Source organism: Athene noctua, chromosome 5, assembly GCF_965140245.1.
Source record: "Athene noctua chromosome 5, bAthNoc1.hap1.1, whole genome shotgun sequence".
Lineage (NCBI taxonomy): Eukaryota > Metazoa > Chordata > Aves > Strigiformes > Strigidae > Athene > Athene noctua.
Genome location: NC_134041.1, coordinates 32,527,365 through 32,546,297, shown reverse-complemented (window position 1 = coordinate 32,546,297; position 18,933 = coordinate 32,527,365). Strand labels below are relative to the sequence as shown.

Below are 18,933 nucleotides of genomic sequence, written 5' to 3'. Positions count from 1 at the left end.
GATAGAGCCAAACTGGATAATCATCAGCTCGGTGCAAAGCAGCAGGCATACTTCCTGGGACTAGATCTACCCCTGTGATCCATCCCTACTGCCCTTGGGTGTTATACATGAGCATGTTGAGATCAGAGATCCCCCTGTAGCCCCCTGCAAGGCTGCTTGCATTTTCTTGCTTGCAACAGGGGCTCACCTCTAGTTTACTGAAGAGGCTTGTAGCCCAGTCATTCAAAGCTTTCACTGCGTGATCTGATAGACACACTCATTCCCACATGATTGAAAAACTATCTAGAACAGAGGCAGCCACATCCAGCTTTAGGATAGATATATCTGGCCACATAACAATACAGGCTGAAGAATATTATTTTTCAGGGTCACCATAGCAGGCCTTATGGCCTACCCTGGCTTCTGCACACCATTAGGACCACAAAACACAACTACACTGTGTCTACTTTCTAACCCGAGTATAATGCTAAAAAGGGCTTTCACAGAGCAGATTAATAAATTACCAGAGAACATATCAGTCAGTCCTACTCAAGTTGCTTTCAGACTGTGGCTATACCTCCTCTTCAGTCATAGCAGCAACATTTGATCACTTCTGTCACTCATCAGCTGTGTTTTACTGCAGATTACTATCCTCAGGGCTATGCCAGCGGCCTTCTTTACAGCAGAGCTCTAGTCAAGACCATCCTCAGCACACAGCACTTTGTATAAAATGAGAGTCTACCTCCAGCTTCCCAGAGATGGGGCTTGTGGTCAGGAGCTGCATCTAGTTGTGTTCATATTCCTCTTAAGCATTTTAGCTCCACAAGATAGAGCAGAGCCAATGGGTGGAATGAATTTCTATTTTTGTCTTAGAAAAAAGCAACAATCTGCTTCCCAAAAGCACAGCAGCTAGCAAGCGCACCCACCCACATAGGTGAACTTGCATGATGGCCCTGAAGAATGCCAGAAAGCAAGGGCTACAAAGTTTTTAGCCTATGTAAAAGGCAATACTTACGCAGAGACGATTTCTTCCCCGCTCACAAATTTTGCATAGGAGACTGCTTTGCGATGCCCTTTGAACACCATGATTGGCTGCTTAGTGTTGCGAAGATCGTAGTAGTGAACACAGTGATCTGGAGAGGAGAAAGGGGCAGAATTTAATCAATTGGAAAGGGTGAATGGGACCTCTAATGGTCAGCTCACAATAGAAATCCTGCCTGCAGCTTTCACAAATCCTCATTTAGGATAAACAGTCTGTTCTATAGCAAAGGAGTGTTTAAGCAGGCTTCTTAAAATGACCCCCATATTCAATCCAGAAGGGTCCAAGCAGCCTTTCACAGAATCACAGAATCATCTAGGTTGGAAAATCCTCAAAGATCATCCAGTCCAACCCTTAACCTCACACTGACAGTTCTCAACTCTACCAGATCCCTCAGCGCTGCGTCAGCCCGACTCTTAAACCCCTCCAGGGATGGGGACTCCCCCCCTGCCCTGGGCAGCCCATTCCAACGCCCAACAACCCCTTCTGGAGAGAAATGCTTCCTAATAGCCAGTCTAACCCTGCCCTGGTGTAGCTTGAGGCCATTCTCTCTTGTCCTATCGCCTGTTACTTGGTTAAAGAGACTCACGCCCCCTCTCTGCACCCTCCTTTCAGGTAGCTGTAGAGGGCAATGAGGTCTCCCCTCAGCCTCCTCTTCTCTAGACTAAACCCCTTGCAGTTCCCTCAGCTGCTCCCCAGCAGACCTGTGCTCCAGACCCTGCACCAGCTTCATTGCCCTTCTCTGGACACGCTCGAGTCATTTAATGTCCTTTCTGTAGTGAAGGGCCCAAAACTGAACACAGTCATCAAGGTGCGGCCTCACAAGTGCTGAGTAAAGGGGTGAGATCCCTTCCCTGTCCCTGCTGGCCACGCTATTGCTGACACAAGCCAGGATGCCCTTGGCCTTCTTGGCCACCTGGGCACACTGCTGGCTCCTGTTCAGCCAGCTGTCAGTCAACACCCCCAGGTCCCTCTCTGACTGGCAGCTCTCCAGCCACTCCTCCCCAAGCCTGTAGCGCTGCTGGGGGTTGTTGTGGCCGAAGTGCAGAAAAAGAGCCAGAGGGAAAAAGGTGCACCCGCACTTGTGTGTACATAACATGTGTCCTCCTGCAAATCCCACTTGGCCCATGTGCAAGCCAGCAGCTAAAAGGACTCTCGCCTCTCCTGCCTGCCTTCTTGGCTCCCTGCCCAGCCACTCCAATTGCCACTTCTAATCCCCTGCATCCCCTTCTCCTTCCTCAAGCTGTCCCTTCTAGGAAAAGTCTTCAAGAACTCAAGGCTAAAAACTCAGTCTGCTACTTAAACTGGATCACGGAAAAAAGGGATTGTATTTTTCATGCTTACTCTAAATGTGTGACCCCCATGCTTTTGTTTTTATGCTTCTCTCTTTTGAATTTGTTACCAATCAAGACAGAATAGCATTTCTGCTAATGAGAGAACAGAATAAATTCCATTTCCTCAGATTTAATTCACAAATGTGCCACAACCACGTAAAAGGGATCACAACGGAATCAGCAAAACATTTTCTGCACAACTCAATGTCAATTCCCCCAAAACCAGAAAAATAAGAATAGAAAACCCCACGAGACCCAAGCCCCAGACACCCCCAGTGCTCTTTCCAGCTCAAGGAGGTTAATAAATTCCTCCCTTCCTGACTTTCAGCCTTTAATGCTGAACTTCATTTAATTATCCTCTGCTATTCTGGAAGCACAGGGAGGGAAGGCCACACACATATAAGAAAACCGAGCCGGACGCTTTTCTCACCAAGCAACTTGTGATACCCAGACGTCAGCTGAAAACTGCTCTGACCCTCCTCCCACTGAAATAACACCCAACCAATGGAAGTTTATCATAAAGATTGCATAGACATGAATTTAAATGCCAATAGCTATGGTTATTTTTGTATTTGCACAGCATTTCAAAGCAGGGCTCTCAGCCATACAAACAACACCCAGCTGTCTCAAAATCCCATGTGGTTTGAAAGATAACTGGATTTACATTGATCAGGCTACAGCAACTGCCATCAGACAGGCAAGGGTAGCTTCTACCCTGTATAACAGGCTAATCGGTGGCTGTAGCGGGATTGGGTGGGGCTGCACCAGAAACACCTTCAGTAAAATGAGGCAAGCAGGCAAATTGTATTCCTGTCTAACTGCTTCCAGCATCCTGCTCTCCGCATTATACGATGGGTTCAGAGACTTCTCTGGTAAGAGGTTCCTAGCTCTCCCCCTCCTCACTGTGTAAAAGCAGGTGCGCCAAGCAGCCACATCGAGTTTTCTCCACCACTTACACCGAACTGTCTAATTACTCCCCTTGTGTTGAAACCCCGCAGCTACTCTACCCATTACTGCTAGCACTGAAATCCTGAGCAGTATACTCTTTCTAATGCTCCTGTTTCTTCCACCTCTGAAATATCAACCCTCCGAACCTCCAAAGGCTTATTCAATAAAGGGGTTAATTTTCAAAGGGACTTTAAACTATGCGTTAACACTCCTTTAACACGATTTGGGCATCCTGGCTTCAGCCAAAAGACTCCATATTTCTCATCTGAAGAGCAGACCTGCTGCAGGAGCTACAAAACAGTTAACTGGCAATTGTTATTTTAATGCGCAGAGTGATTCTAGAAGGGCTTTCTATTAGGATCCAGTTAGTGGATAAGCCTTTCAAGTCTATTTTTGCTTACAGTTTCAGCCTTCTCTCCAGCTGGCCCATCAGTAGGATACCTTTTGGGCACCAGATTTTATCCTTCAGAGGGTGGCAGGGAAAGGGGTACCTGCGGATGGCTGCGTGTGAGCAGCTAGAGCAATGCGAAGAGGAAAGAGCCATAGCAGGAGAGACAAGTCCATTTGCAGAGCAGAGACATTAAGTTGCGTTCACCTTCTAAATATCGCAACAGACACCTCGAAGCCTGTCAGCATCTGGCCCCAGCACTGCATGTGCCTCTAGGCATCGGCAGGGCAATCAATCACTGTCTGCTCTGATCACAACAAGTCTGAACGGGCAAGGCCAGTGGGTTCTAAAATTAGCCACTTAATTATTAATTGATTATTTCAGCAGCCAAAGTGTTGGTGCCCAGTTGAGGTTTTTTTAAATTCAATTGAAGCAGCTATTTTTAAGTAGATATATGAAGACAAATGCTCCCTGCATTCATTAAAATCAGAACAGGTGGTCATGTTTTACAATTAAAGAGATACTCTCTCTTGTAGGCCATATGGACTTTCCGAAAACATGATAAAAATGCCATCTGCTGAGGAAGCAGAGAGCCCAAAAATGAAGCTAAATGAGAAAAATACAACTCCCAGGCACCCCAGCAGCAGCCTCGCCTGGTGGAGTTTGATGAGCTGAAATCACCTGCAATGGGTAGCAACCTGGGCATGCCAGCAGGTCCAAGGCAAAGTGGCAGGGTGCTCTGGAAAGCTCACAAAATTAATTAGTCCTAAGAGGCAGCTGAAAGTAAGGAAAACAGAGGGAGCATTGAGGTGAATCAAACACTTCCTGAACTGTGCAAGATCCCATCAACTCATCCAGCATCCCACTGCTGGCTCCTGCCCTTGGCATCCCTGGAAGACTATGAACCGTACTCCACCTCTAACCAGTGACACACAGGGGTATTTATTTTTGTTTTGCTCCTCAAACATGAGCATTAAAATAGTCATTTGGCAATTTTTTTGCAGCTCTACAGTTTCCACCCCGACCAGAAAACTCACTTAGAACAATTTCAATTTGGAAATGACATTTCCACTGTTAAGAGCCTCACGCCTAACCCTTGGGCAGCAACAGCTCACTGCTTTACTTTTTCTTTGGTGTTCAGGCTTAATTGAAATATATATGAGATAATGGGAAAGAACATGTATATATACCATAACAAATTAAACACTCTGAAGCAATTCTAATCTAGTTCAATGTTACTGCAGAAGCTGAGCATGACAGATTTCTGCTGCTGTGCCTTCTGAATTCAAATGTTTGCTGGCAGGCTGTATTTTATTTTACACACACACATACATACACACACACTTTTTAAAGTGATCTCTGAAGGCAAAAAGGGCAGCTAAGCTCTGCAACTGTTGCCAAGCAGGTCTCTGACCACCAGCCTGAGTTTCTAAATAGTGCTTTTCCAGAACACTCAAGAACTGCTTATTTCCCCTACGATGCTGCTGCTTTCACCTTTGAGCTGTCTAGTGACATCTAATCAAGAATTCAGACTTTTCCAAACTTCTGAAAGATCTCACCACTCTTCCGTAAATTTAACATGCATCAAAGGATGGCATCCCTTGTTACCTGGCAACTTGTAAATTCACAATACTCCAGCCAGCAGCAACAGGGCGAGTAGGGAGGGATGTTTTTATGATATACAAGGTGAATGGATCAGCACCTTCTCAATCTCAGTCCTCAGACTCTACTTGGTTGCAGGGGCAGGGATGCAGCAAACCAACTGGTGATGTGGTTACATGATCTTAGGAAATCAGGTTAAAAAATTCTAAAAAAGCAGAGCTGGGAATTGTTAAGGGAGCCAGCAGCAACTTCAGTAATTTCAGAGTTGTTCAGAAAGATAGAATTGCTCTTGGATTTTTGGTTAAGAAAAGAAAAAGGGGGCAAAGTCTGTTTTTGCCAAAAAATTATTTGCCTTACACTTAGGCTTGTTAATATAAAATCACAAAGCAGCTGTTACGCTCAAGGTGTACCGACGAGTATCAGCTCCAGAAAGAGTAGGCAAGGGTTAGGAAAGAGTATCACACAGCAGCAGTTTACCTTTCACTGAGCACCAGTACCGTACAGAAACGAAAGAGCAGAGCAATACCGCTTTCCAGGTACCCAGCCATTCCAAATAACATTCATCTTCCAGGTCATGTGCTTCACCCACCTTCACCACGAACATTAACCAGCATGAGCTAACTCCCCCCCGGCTTTTTTCAACCAAGAACTACTTTCTCAAAGGGACATCAAGCCAAGGACAGCAAAAAAAAAAAGTTTATCTGCAGTGCAATAGTTTTATATTCAATGGATGTAACCACCAGAAAGCCCCAAGAGCTGCATACCAAGGTTCTGTGGCTCTCCTCTGGAAAACTGAATTGCCAGAGAATCAATGACCATTTTTCTTATTTCAATCATTTAGAAATGCATATTTCTCAACCGCTCAATATTTAGATTATCGATCCTTTCAAAAAATAAGTAATTTACATTGCTCAGATTTTTCTGTGCTTATACACTTGAGAATGTAAGTGAAGCTGCTACATGTCAGACAAATGTCACAGCCCAGCTAAGAAGATGCCCATATTCAAAACCAAAGTTGTAGGGTAGGGAGCCAGATGTTAATTAAGCAGTCTGTCAGAAGTCTTATGTTATCAAAGCACATTTTGGACTTTTTGAATAAGAGATTTCTTCAATACCAAACTTAGTCAAATTAATTTCGTGTATTAATGCTCTGGCTACAGCCTACAGTCCTGAATGCCTTGTGTTACAGATGTTTTACTGAAAAAGAAGCCCAGGCTAGAGTGTACCCTTTAAAGTGCTTCTCTTGTGCTTCTTCGACCATGATGATCAGATCTGTTGCATCTAGTAACTCACACCCTCAGCTGATGATTCCCTCAGCTTTGTCTATTTGTTTTGCTCCATATGAACTTCAAGCTTGAAACAAGGCTGCCTGTTCTCACCAGTGAAACTCTGTACATCAGTAGTAAGAGACATTCACAGTCTGAAGGCTGTATTTAAATGACTTGTTCAACAAGATTTAAATATTCAGAGCAAATTTGGTCCAAGATACCTTTGTTCACCTCCAATTACATTATCCTGAAGAAACCAAAAGAGCAACAAAAGGGCACAGAAAAAGCCCATAAACCATCTTGCATCAGAATGAAAGGTGAGAGGCATGATTTTGTGGTATTCGATTCCATTTTTACTTTTATTGGTTAAAAAAATTATTTCAGAGATCCTGAAGGAAGCCTCTATTGCTCAATACATATTGAAGAGGTTAACTGAAATCCAGTTACTTATATTTAAACATCTACCTATAGAAACTGATTTTTCCCTTCACTTGTTTCTTCTCTGTATACCAAATGTAAGCAAGAGTGCTCACTACACAGAGTGGACAAAATGAAGCCTTCAGATCTACCTAGGCAACTTGTTTAGCAGGAAAATAGAATCATATCCTTATGCCTTCAAGTGTCCAGAGCCCAGCAGTTCAGACAAAAGCTTATGTTTCAAGTGCCTCTTGGTGAAAGGAAAGAGTACATGCTGTCATTCTCTTAAGTGGTACACCATGAAGAAGAGGACAAGCCTCCTTAATGAATTTTTGTTGAACACAGATAAACAAGCAGTAGAAAAATAGAACTTTAGCATCAAGATGGGTTAACCAAAAGTCTCTTTTCCAGCTGGGCTCAGTGTGATTTCTTGCTATAAAAAGGAAGATTGCATCCTCAGAGGTAAAACCTTTGACTAAACTAAAAAGGGATACAGAATTGGGAGGCTCATATGCAACCTGTTTTCACTGTTAAAAACATTTCTTCCTCTCTTAGTGAGGAGAAAGAGGAATGAGATAGAGACAACATCCTGATTTAAAAATAAACTCAAATCAACAGTAGTACACTGTATTGCAGTACACTGAAGATGACTTGGCACATTAGATGCCTTGGTCCTCACAGAAACCTAAACAAGGGCAAGGTAAACAAGTGCTGCTCTTTCTCAAAAACCTGAGAAAAGACAGACAGTTGCTATCAGCATGAAAACCTTGAACATGAAATGCTTTAAAATAGATTCCCTTTAATTTGAGAGGAGACCTACAAAAGCCTCAACACTCTCTTGACCTCGAAGCCAGCTAACAAGCTGCACATTTACTTAGAGACTAACTAAAAAGCTATTAATAAGGAAGTGGAACCTCTCCAGTGGATCTTCTACACACTTCCACACCAGGAAACACAGCCTCCCCACAAAGGCAGTGATATCAAGGGCCAGTCAAAAGACAACTCAGGATTTAATTATGAGGAAACCCAAACTGAAACTTAATCTTACACAGCGCAGTTTGTCTGAAACCCGTTTTTGCTCAAGGGCCCTGCAAGTTGTAAAGTAACATAGGTGGGAAGGCACCTCTGGAATCCAGCCAGTCTGACTTCCCACTCAAGGAAGGGACCACTGCAAAGTCAGATTCAATTTCCAAGTTAAATAATTGTGTTCAAGGGTCCTGCTCAGTCAAGCTCTGAGCATTTCCAAAGACAGAGATTCTGCATACTCTTCCCTCAGCTGCCTGGAAAAGTGCTCTTAGGTCAAAGCAGTAGTGAGAAATTTTTTTAAAAATCCAAATTTGCTTAAGCTATTTGCTACTGACATAAGAAAGGAAAGACATTAGCCCATCTCTCAGCATTACAGCATTAATGTTTAAGCTGTGTTTTGCTGCACAAGTTTCTGGCTTCTTGGATCTTTCAGGTTTTGTCTACCTACACCCACATGATGGGGGTGGCATGAAGCACTGCCATACAACCTTAGTTGTCCTTTAATTACTTTTGTTTCTTACTAGTAAAAAGAAAAGGAGAAATGCTGAACATTAACTGTTGCCAAGCCTGTAATACAACACTACAACAGCACTTACAGATCTTCATGTGACAGGTAGCTTTGCTCAAAAAGTTTAGGGTGGAGATTTAATCTCCCCATGGCAGAAAGACAGGCTGGAGTTCAAACATCCATATGAGGGTCTTGCTCTGAAGAGAAGACTGGGGACACAGGACAGTTGAATACTCCATCTCTGGGAATAATTCAACTCAACAAGACAGGTGAACCTTCATGCAAGTACCCCCAAAAAAGACCATTTTTAATCCTGGGTCTCTTCCAGAGCAGAAGAGAATGTATGAAGGAAAAAAAAAAAGAGTCTTTATTATAACAATAGAAATACATGGTGGTATTTGGACATTTGACAAAGAACGGTGGGAAGCCTTCCAGACAATGAAACACTATGAAGAGATTTATTTCACTTGACAGAGTAATACCAGGATGGGATATGATCAGCACAGGCTTTGGCCTATCACAAGCCATTTCAGGAAGAGAGGACAGTGTGACAATTTCCACTACATAAAGGAAATAGATGCTCAGGGAAAAGAAAAAAAGACAACAATGTGTTGTGGACTTGAATTCAACGAACAAAGCCCTACACCAAAAATTAACACAAGAATTTTCTGAAGAAGTTAGATCATATCAACAACAGTGAGTTGACATCAATGCCCTCTTTACAAACAATTTCCCTTACTGCAACGAAGGAGATTAAAAATGGTTTTGATACAGCCTGAAGCAAAGAACCTTTAACAGACAAAACTATTCTGCTGAAGAATGCAGTGTGCTGTTTTCCACTTGCAGCATGACAAATCACGAGGAGGGAAGAGCAGAAATAAATCCATTTCACCCCAGCATCTCCCTGTAGAATGCTGCAGCGCAGGTAATGCTAACTGGTATTTTTTATTTTTTCATGTCTGTCCCTCCCCTTCAAAAAAACCAACCCAATAAAACAAGAAAATTTTATCCCAACAGCCATTGTTACAGGCTTGTTAAAATGTTTGCTAGATATGGCTTTGTATTCATGATTTTCTGTTCCAGCAGAAATTGCAAGTACTTTGTTTCTATAACAAAGACAAAATTACGCATTTGATGCATTTGCTTTTTCCTCCTCTTTTTACCTGGAGTTCCCTTTGCAGTAAAGGAACAGTTTTTCTGTGAATAACCATTTTCTGTTGCCCTGGGGGAGCCTCAGCAATCCCTTTTAAAAGCAACACAGTGGTCCATAGCAGCGAACTGGAACAACGTCCTTATTTTGTATTTCATGTGTGTGCCTGAGATGATTTGGGATGCAGTACTTCATTCATTCATGCTACTGGAGCTCTGTCTAGACAAGTGGTCTCATACCATTGTACCAGACTCCCAAGGAGCTTCCTCATACCCTGTCTTCACAGGTGTCAAACATTCAATGGCCACCCAAAAAGGGACTGAACTTCGGAAAAGCAATCAATAGGTATTTTCCCTGCAGGTCAAAGCCTCCACCATACGCCCTTACAACATGACTGAAGACTATACAAGATTAAGCAAGGTCTGTATGATTTATTCTGCTGATGGCAAAATCTTAAAAAAACCCCACCCAAACCTTTAAAGTGAGAAAGCCACAGAGCCCATGATATTAGTGAAGAGATGAAAGGAAGTTTCCAAAGCAGAAGGTGGCACATGGGTATTTGGGTATGTCAACCCAATCTCATTTTCCTATATTGCAATACAGATGATGGGCAACAGTCTCCAAAAATTATATCTAGGGAATCCAATACAAAACCAGTCTCCAAAAAATCATATTTAGGGAATCCAACATAAATCCAGGCCCGGTTCTCATTTAAGTGAAAGCAGAGCACAGCTTTGAGAAGACAAAATGCCTAACAGTGTTCTGCTTAGTAGACTGGATGACAAACGAAGCAACATGAGAAGGGTCTACTCCATGAAAACTGAATTAAAGACAGCTGATCTTAGATTAAACTTGTCTGCTGGCCTCAATTTCATCTCTGGCAAAACCGACAGCACAATAAGCACCTTCTACCTTTCCTTCATCCAAGGAAAGGCTCAGCAGTGTAAGACCAGAGAATTTCAGGTTAGCACTTGAAATATTTTGACAGAGCTCTGCAGGGAAGACTATACCCTGCTTCAGCCAGTGATTTTTGTCTCTTACTATCAACAAATGTACTATTAAAAAAAAATATCAACACTAGCATTTCACTAAAGATCTATATCTCCCTCTGCTGAACAGATGAAGGGAACAGCAGCCTTGATGGGAACTGCCAACTGGGTTTTTAACCTTTGTATTCAACAGATTCCCTATGGCTTAAAGTTACAGATGACATTTGCTGGGTTATGGATAATGGTCTTTACACACTGGGGACATATTTTTACTGACTTGTCTAAAGCTTTTGACACAGCAGCCCATAAAACCTCTACCCTAAATAACTTGTCTCATATTAAGGAGGGAATGAGGAGACATAAAACATTAGAGATCTTAATCAGTAGAGAAAAGGGCTCTGATGGGAGGGGGAAGCAAAACAGATTTCTCTAGAATTCCTTTAAAACTTTGACCTTTATGTTTTTAAAGAGCTACAGAGATTTCTCACAGGAATAAGGGCTAGATAGTTTTTGTGAAATTCAAAGATTGCCTTCTATCAGATTGTTGGCGAAACAAAATATTCAATACACATAAGGACGATTTACTAATGTTACAGAACCAATGAAGACAATAGCAGTAACAACCTGCAGCTTTTGGTAGAATTCATTCTTTATGTCTGAAAGAAAAAAGAAAGAGGTACTGTTCAGATTCTTAATCTAACTTTTCTCATTGACTATGTAACATGTAGGATTACATGCACTAGTGTATCTAGGCTGACGGCTAAAAGTTTTATGACACCTAGAACATGTAAAGAACAGTCATTCTGAGTAAAAGATGCTTCAACCCATGTAAAATGGATTACATCTCAGAAGATCTGAAGCTCCTGGTGCTTATGTGAGAATTTTTTTGTACAGTAATTGTTGGATACCTCTATCAAAGTCTAAAGTACTACCTCATTTGCTCAACAGATCTCTCCCAATTCAAGATACTTATTGCACACAGTAATTGTTGTTACTGCAAACCTGTCAGCTCTGGTTCTTGAATGTTGTGTGTGTCATGGAGCTGTGATGGAGGGAAAGGGCAGCATAGTCTGACTCCCAGGGACCACACACTGCAAGAGGTCAAGATCACGTAGATAAGGGCTGGATACATTTAAGAAAAGCAGATATGAAAAGGAACATCCTCCCGAAGATTTTAGCAGTGCATTTAGGAATCAACATCTTTAAGGTTTTTGTTGTATCAGCAAACATCATAGAAAAAGAACCAAACAGGCTTCAGAGCAGTCAAACTGGCTCCAGAGAATGTGCTTGCTGCTGCCATATCCATTACAATATGCAGCTGAGGACCTGAGTTTTCCAAATTACAGTCAAATCTGATTTTAGTTCACAACTATATTTTACTTCACTAGCCTCAGGAGATATAAGCCTTCTTGTACTAGGTTCTGGAGATGGCGATCTGCTTAATTACCTAAACTGCCCTCCAAAGCAAATTCCACTGGAAGAGACAATGGATATTAAATACAGTATCACAATTGCTAATATTCAAGCTTCAGATATGAATACTTAAACAAAAGCCCCAAAGGTATGGTGGATTAGGTAGACAAGGGAACACAAAAAAAACACATGATGACACACAGGTATACAACGTGGAAAAGAAGCAATGTACAGTCTGGCTAGGCAATGCAGTAAGTCATGTAAAGAGTGACTAGATTTGTACACACATCTACAGTCTTCTGTCATCCTCTTGAGATTCAAATGGCTAACAGGGCCTCTTTAGAGGAGCCTAGGCCAAACATTCAAAAAATCTTCTCTTACAAACTCATGCAATGCTTAGTCAGATACTATGAAAAGATGCCTCTGAGATGAGAGCTCACACTGCATTTGCAGGTTACAGATTTTCCTATGCAATGTGACAACCTTCACCAGCTTGTATTATAAAATAGTGTATGTTATAAAAAACCTAAATGTGCACAGTACCCAAATAAAAGGCTGGAACAGTTAATCTATGCAGTAGTCTGACCAGGAGATAACACAGGAAGCCATTACAGAGGATGTAATTCCAATGAGCAATTCCTTTAAACGAGCCACCAGAAAAACTGCAGCTTTGGAAACTACTGAGGTTGGAAAGGATTAAACTAAGGGATACAGCAACAGCAAGTAGCAAGAGCAATTTGGCATTCTGAAGAAAAGATGAATCTTGCAGTTGCCGATCTGTTCTTGAATTTCAAGGCTCATTTCAATTTTAATTTGAATTTTGTAACATTGACTAAATTACTTCAACACCAGTAGTAAGACAAAATGTTCAGGAAAAGAATATTTAAGCAAACAATTATCACACTCATTTCTGCTAATGATAGATTTATCCTTTTCTCCAGAGAATCAAATGGAGCTTTTCAAGTTCATTTTACTCGTCCACTTGTTACTGAAGTGTGACGACCTCTGAGATAAAGCTAGGAAACTCCCAAAAGGTCTTTATATTGTTACTCACTGTTCATTGCAAATTTTTTATCAAACACAAGCCAGATACTACTTTTTCTGTGCAACTAAAAGTTACATAAGCTTCTAAACTCTGAAGTTTATGTAAAATTTGTACATGCAACATCTCCTGCACATCTATGAGTGGTTTTACGACCCTCCATGATTTCCTAGGAAGTGGCTGCAGCAAGGTAGGAAAACGCTGTACAGTGCCTGGCTGATCTGGCAGCACCTCTGATGTGCAGATATAGGCAAGTCAGCTTAACTGCAAAAATTGTAGGTTTAAATAACAGGGCACAGGTGCCATTCTTCTGATCGTCAGTCCTGAGTGGAAGCAGAGTGTGATCTACCTACCAGTGCCAGACAGATTGTCTTCACCAGGACAGCAGATGGTATGGTTCGGTATTTTGCTTTCATTTACATCCCAGAATCCATGAAGAGGAATAACATTTAAGTCAAGCCTTCAAGATGGTGTTCTAACCTAAACAATCTCACTAAGCTCAGTGCTTCCCCCACTCTAAGTACTGTTGGAACAGAAATATGATCACCACCACACTGGCCAAAAATACAGATTCCTGCAAACAACCCTCAACTGACTGAAGTGCTGTAGATGCTTTCAAAAGTTACAACAAATTAAATCTTTGCAATGAATTCTGGAATAAGTTTAAATTATAAGGTGACAAGTGTCCACTTCCAAAACATGAACTTTGTTCCCTACTTCCCCTGCCAATAGCCTCAGAGATCATGGACTAGAGAAAGATAATTGAATACCCACAAAAAGAAAAGACACCCTGCAGGTAAACTCCAATACAAGTAACGGGCAAGTCCTGGACTACTGTGTGCCATACCAGTTTCATAAAGGCTGAAATTCGAGCACCGCTGTGAAGTTTTTCTACAGGCTTGAAAGAAATGCCTAACCTTTGTGCCTTTGAACACTGCGCTCCATTCACATGCTAAAGGTCATCTTGTAGCTTAAGCCCAAAGAAGCTGCCTAACTCCACCCTAAACATGTCATATTCACAAAAACAGATTCTTTCTGAGTCGCTGCAGGCTTTCAATAGAGCAGAGTACTTACCCATGAGAATCTATTAAGGTAAGACCTTGCTTTCAGCTGGAAAACATTAATTCTCTTCCAAAAAGGCACACTGCCTTCTTGGCCATTAATATCATATCATTCTTCTGAGCTGAATGACAAGTCAGGAAAGTCACCCAGATCCAAGGCAGCATGAAAGGCTAGCTCTATCTACAGAGAGATGTTTGGAAAAGAGAAATCACTGCTCCAGTTACTGCAGTAGAAAAAAAAAAAAATTACTGGACAAGAATGGTCTCCAAAGTGGTCCTGCTTGGACACCAGGTATATTAGCAAAATTGAACAAAGGCGATAAAGAAGCCACATGTGACCTTGAACTATAAGTGCATCAGGGTAATGCAGAGACCTTAGGGGTGAGTGAATAGTTGCAAATGAAAACAGAGTTGTTGATGTAGCAACAGGAGTCCTTCAACACACTGGATGCTGTGGATTGGTATTGGTTTTGTGGCTGTTCAACAATAAAAGAAAGGCGGCAGCATTCAGAGACAGAATATGATGCCATTCTGTAATGCTGAAGATGGTGCACAGGAAAAGATCTTTGAATAGCATGCAAAGCCTGCTGGGGAAGGGGAAAATACATCTTCAACGGAAAAGCACTTTCTGAGGTCATGTTCTTGCTTGGTGTCACTGTACAAGTGGGGAAGGAAATAAGGAGGAGAAATAGAGCAAGCAAGGAGAGAAACCTCAGCACAAGGAGTAGACCTTACGTTCACTGAGGATTTGCAGCTTGTTAGCTAATGCTGATCTCAACTCAGGCTGCCAAAAGCCCATCTGGGGCTGGTACTGGTGCTCTATGATCAGGACATGAGCTGATCCAGAAAATAAGGCAATTCTGTTTCTGTTTTAGCCACACAATTGCCAGTATGAAGGAGAGATGAAAAATCAAAATTAGGAATATTCAGAAAGGAATACAGTATCCCCAGTGCAGGTAGTCTCAAACTGAGGCTGTAAGTAGTAAAACCAACATACATCAGCACTGACCTGTGTTTTCCCTGCCCTGGTTACTTCATCTGAACCCACGCTATCAAAGAGTGTGTGACAATGTAGTGGAGCGGTTTAGAGACCTCACTGAGGTTAAATTTAACCCAGCAAAACCTTAAGCTCTGACCATGTTGCAGCTGTTCTGTTGCTCTCCTCTGTCCATCTGTATTTGTTCGCTGCTTCCACTTGTGTGAAGCTCCTGGAGAGCAGGTAGTTTCTCTCCTGCATCTCTGAGGAACCCCTCTCATTCCCCAGTCCAACCTGCTAAATTTGTGGGCCCTACAGGGAAAAAAATATAGCATGTGAGATGATGCATCTAATGTAAGAACTCAGGAATCTTAAGTTTTGATTACAGGATCTCTGCATAATATATGGGAAATAAAAGGTCAGTGGTAGCTGCTGACAGTATTACAGCATGCTGGGAATAAAGCACTGCTACTGTCAATAGCTACGCTTAGCTCATTAGAGTTAGCAGACAGCCTGACCTCACCCAGACTGCACAACTTGGACATTCAAGCTGCAAACTGCATGCATTTTCAGCCTTTTTATTTTCCAAGCAGGCAAACGGTACTGCTAGGAAATATATGGGTTGAGGGCATCAGTGCTATTGCTGAGGCAGAACAATAACAACTTCAGTCATGATTTATGTAGCTAATTTCAGGATAAAACCCTATCTATTTTTAAAAAGAGGAAAAGACTACAAAACTACCTGATTTTGTATTCAGCAGTGATTACAGTTTATACTGCCCAATGTTTCAACAGAGTAAGTATGCAAATAGAATATTTTATTAAAGTAACAGACAAAAGGGATCTTTACTTCTTTATGTGCCTCTCCACTGCAACAGATTTTTATCAGACTGCAGCCAGACTCACTAGCTTCCCTCTCACCTGAAGTGCCTGTCTGATTTTAAGAGAGTTATTTCCCAAACCAAATACTCGTTCCTCTCATGTATAGGCTCTATTTCTAGTTTATTGCTCATTTGTTCTGTTTTAAGCTACCAAAATGATCTTTTGGTCATCCAAAAGCTTTCAGAGTGAAAAGTCCAGAAAAGAAACACGTATCATCCATATTAGATGGTAATATTGGCATTTGCTTCTATAGTGGCAACTAAAGCATGGTTTTCTATGGCATCTGAAGTCAACTCAGTACTCTCTACTAAAGGAGAGTTCTCCATATGGATACACAGTCTAACAGCACTTTTGATCATGGCTACATCTAAATCAAGGCACCACAGCAACTCCTTCCATTATCACTACTTGTGTTTACCAATGGGTATCCTGAAGCACAGAGGTTTTGATCAAGAAGTCCACACAAATCCCAGTTCCAACCCACATCATGTCCTTTTCAGGAGTCATCAGTCAAGGCAGTTTCTTCATGATGTTCTTCTGTTGCCAGTGTGATAGGCAGGGACCTGCAGAGGAACTTGGCATGAGGGAGAAAAGCATGTTCTCCACAGAGGAGGAGCAGCGTGATATGAACAGCAACAAGCAGTCTAGTAGAGTTGTCCTGGTTTCAATCAGGATGGAGTTAATTTTCATAGGATTACTTCATACCTTATGATGCCAGCCGTCTGCTCCTCGGGCCATGTTGGTGCTGTGGGGGGCAGTCGCTGCATTTGGTAAGCCACTGTTGCATTTTAGCCGTTCTCCTTTTGAACTCACTATTGTTACAGTTGTTCTCTTGTTATATTTAGTAAATTCTTTCTTGTTATTCAACCCACGAATTCTCTTTTGTTCCTCCCTATCTTACTAGAGGGGGGAGGGGGAGGTGAGGGCCAGCCACATAGCATCTGGCTGCCTCCACAAGAGTCAACATAGTCTCATCAGGGAGAAAAACACAGCCAAAGCTGCTGCAGTGATAACCCCTGTTTCACTCAATGTGCCACAGGGTTCGCTGCCTGACCTTTCTTCAAAAGCCATCACCACAGACCTTCAGTTCACTCCTTTATTTGGCAACATAGCATGTAAACTGGGAGCAGGTGGAAATGCTTTTTTAAAACCAAGATCCCCGGTTCAGAATTCCTTGCAGAGCCCTGAAGCTGTGGATACCTGACTGTGACTACCTACTCTGCAGTATGGCTGAGGGGCCCAGATGAGGGCCAGGCTGCCATCACACTCAGCACTCACTCATGCAGAAGTGACCCCCACACCCCAAAAAGCCCCTGGGTTTGAGGACTGGAGGTCCTCAGCAGACAGAGCCACACAGGGAACAAAAGGGTAATGAGACCATTTCAATAGGCTGCTGCATTCGTTTATATAATTCATGCCACATGTTTGTAGACCTCTACAGGACTTAAGTCTCTTCCTTCCTATTTGTCTATAAAAGGGAGTTCTTCTAAAATTGGAGAAAGTGAGAGAAAGCACAAAGACACCTCTGAATATTTCACCCGTGCACGATATAGCATCATGGGCAGAAGTGAGCCAACAGTCAAGATATTACTAACAAATGAGAAGGGATATGGAAACTGGAGACAGGGTAGAAAGGACCCTAAGATAGCCATCCTGTTTCTGTAGAGAATGCAAAGGGTGAACCAGCACAGAGATTTACAGAGACACTGATCTAGTTAATGGGAAAACCCACTTCAAAGAGGCACTCTGAGTAGATGAATGCAAACGGACAAGTTGCATTTGTCAAGAGCAAAGGCAAAGGTGGGAAAGAACAAGACCTTATAAAAAGGTATTTCAGCTGTATGGATGGTTAAGACAAACCCTCAAGAGTAAATAAAACCAGAAAATTAAAAATGAAAAAAATTTCAAAATATTAACACTGAAAGAATTTAGACTTGCAGTCAGAGTCGCATTGCTAGCTTGCAAGCTATTCTGCATACAGGGGAGAAGGAGCTGAAACATGTATGTTTAATAATTTAATAATGGTATATTAAATCAATTTACTTCCTCCTTTTATATCTTAAATATTAAGTACAAATACTTTCTCCCAACCATTTCATCAATTGCTTATCTCATCAAGTCTTACACTATAAATATATATACACACATAAATATAGTCCTGTTCCACTCAATCAATAAAACAAGAGAGTATACACAGGAGCAGCACTTCTGCCTAAATACTGTACAAAACTCCGTGGGCATGCAACGGTAGGAAGTCTTGGCTCTTTCACCATTGACTAAATCATTGAATAAGTAACTGAAAATTTTTAAAACTGAAAATCCTCTTAGCATGTGAACAAGCCAAGGCAGAGCTAGGCCAGCTTTCTAAAATTGCCTACTACACTGGTCATTGCATTAGCGTTTTGCATTGCTCATCTATATTCCTCCTGGGGGTAAACAGGAATGGCCAAATCAGTGTGCTCAATCCACCTTTTTTTTTTTTTTTTTTTTTTAGAAATGCTACTCGAGGAAACCAGCTTTGACTCTTCCTTTATTAATTGTACAGCCTATGTGACAAATTACACTATTCAAAAGTAATACTGCTTTTTTCATAGACTAAATAAAATTATTGAACAAGACTATCTGAAACTGATGGAAGAGAAATACCTTAATTTCCATCATAACACATTAAACAGGACTGCTTTACTATATGGACTATGAAAGTAGACATTAACTCATTTTTTTTCTCAGAATTTCCTTTTTAGTAGTTAAGAAATAACATATTTCAAGACTCCGGTATTTCTTATGCCATTTTTTTCACATGTATTTATGGCTGAAATATCAATTAGAATTCCTTTGTGGGAAGTCATTCCCATCAGTTCAATTACTCCATATAATTGTTTCAGCAATCACAGTTAAACATACAATTTTT

At 41.6% G+C, this 18,933-nt stretch overlaps 1 protein-coding gene across 1 annotated transcript in view; it reads right to left on the bottom strand.

The window, feature by feature from the left end:
* Positions 1–18,933, bottom strand: part of COP1 (COP1 E3 ubiquitin ligase) — a 134,156-nt gene that overhangs the window by 40,399 nt on the left and 74,824 nt on the right. The window contains exon 16 of the mRNA XM_074906983.1: positions 995–1,112. Coding sequence (XP_074763084.1) covers positions 995–1,112 — 118 coding nt within the window. The remainder of the gene's footprint in view (positions 1–994; positions 1,113–18,933) is intronic.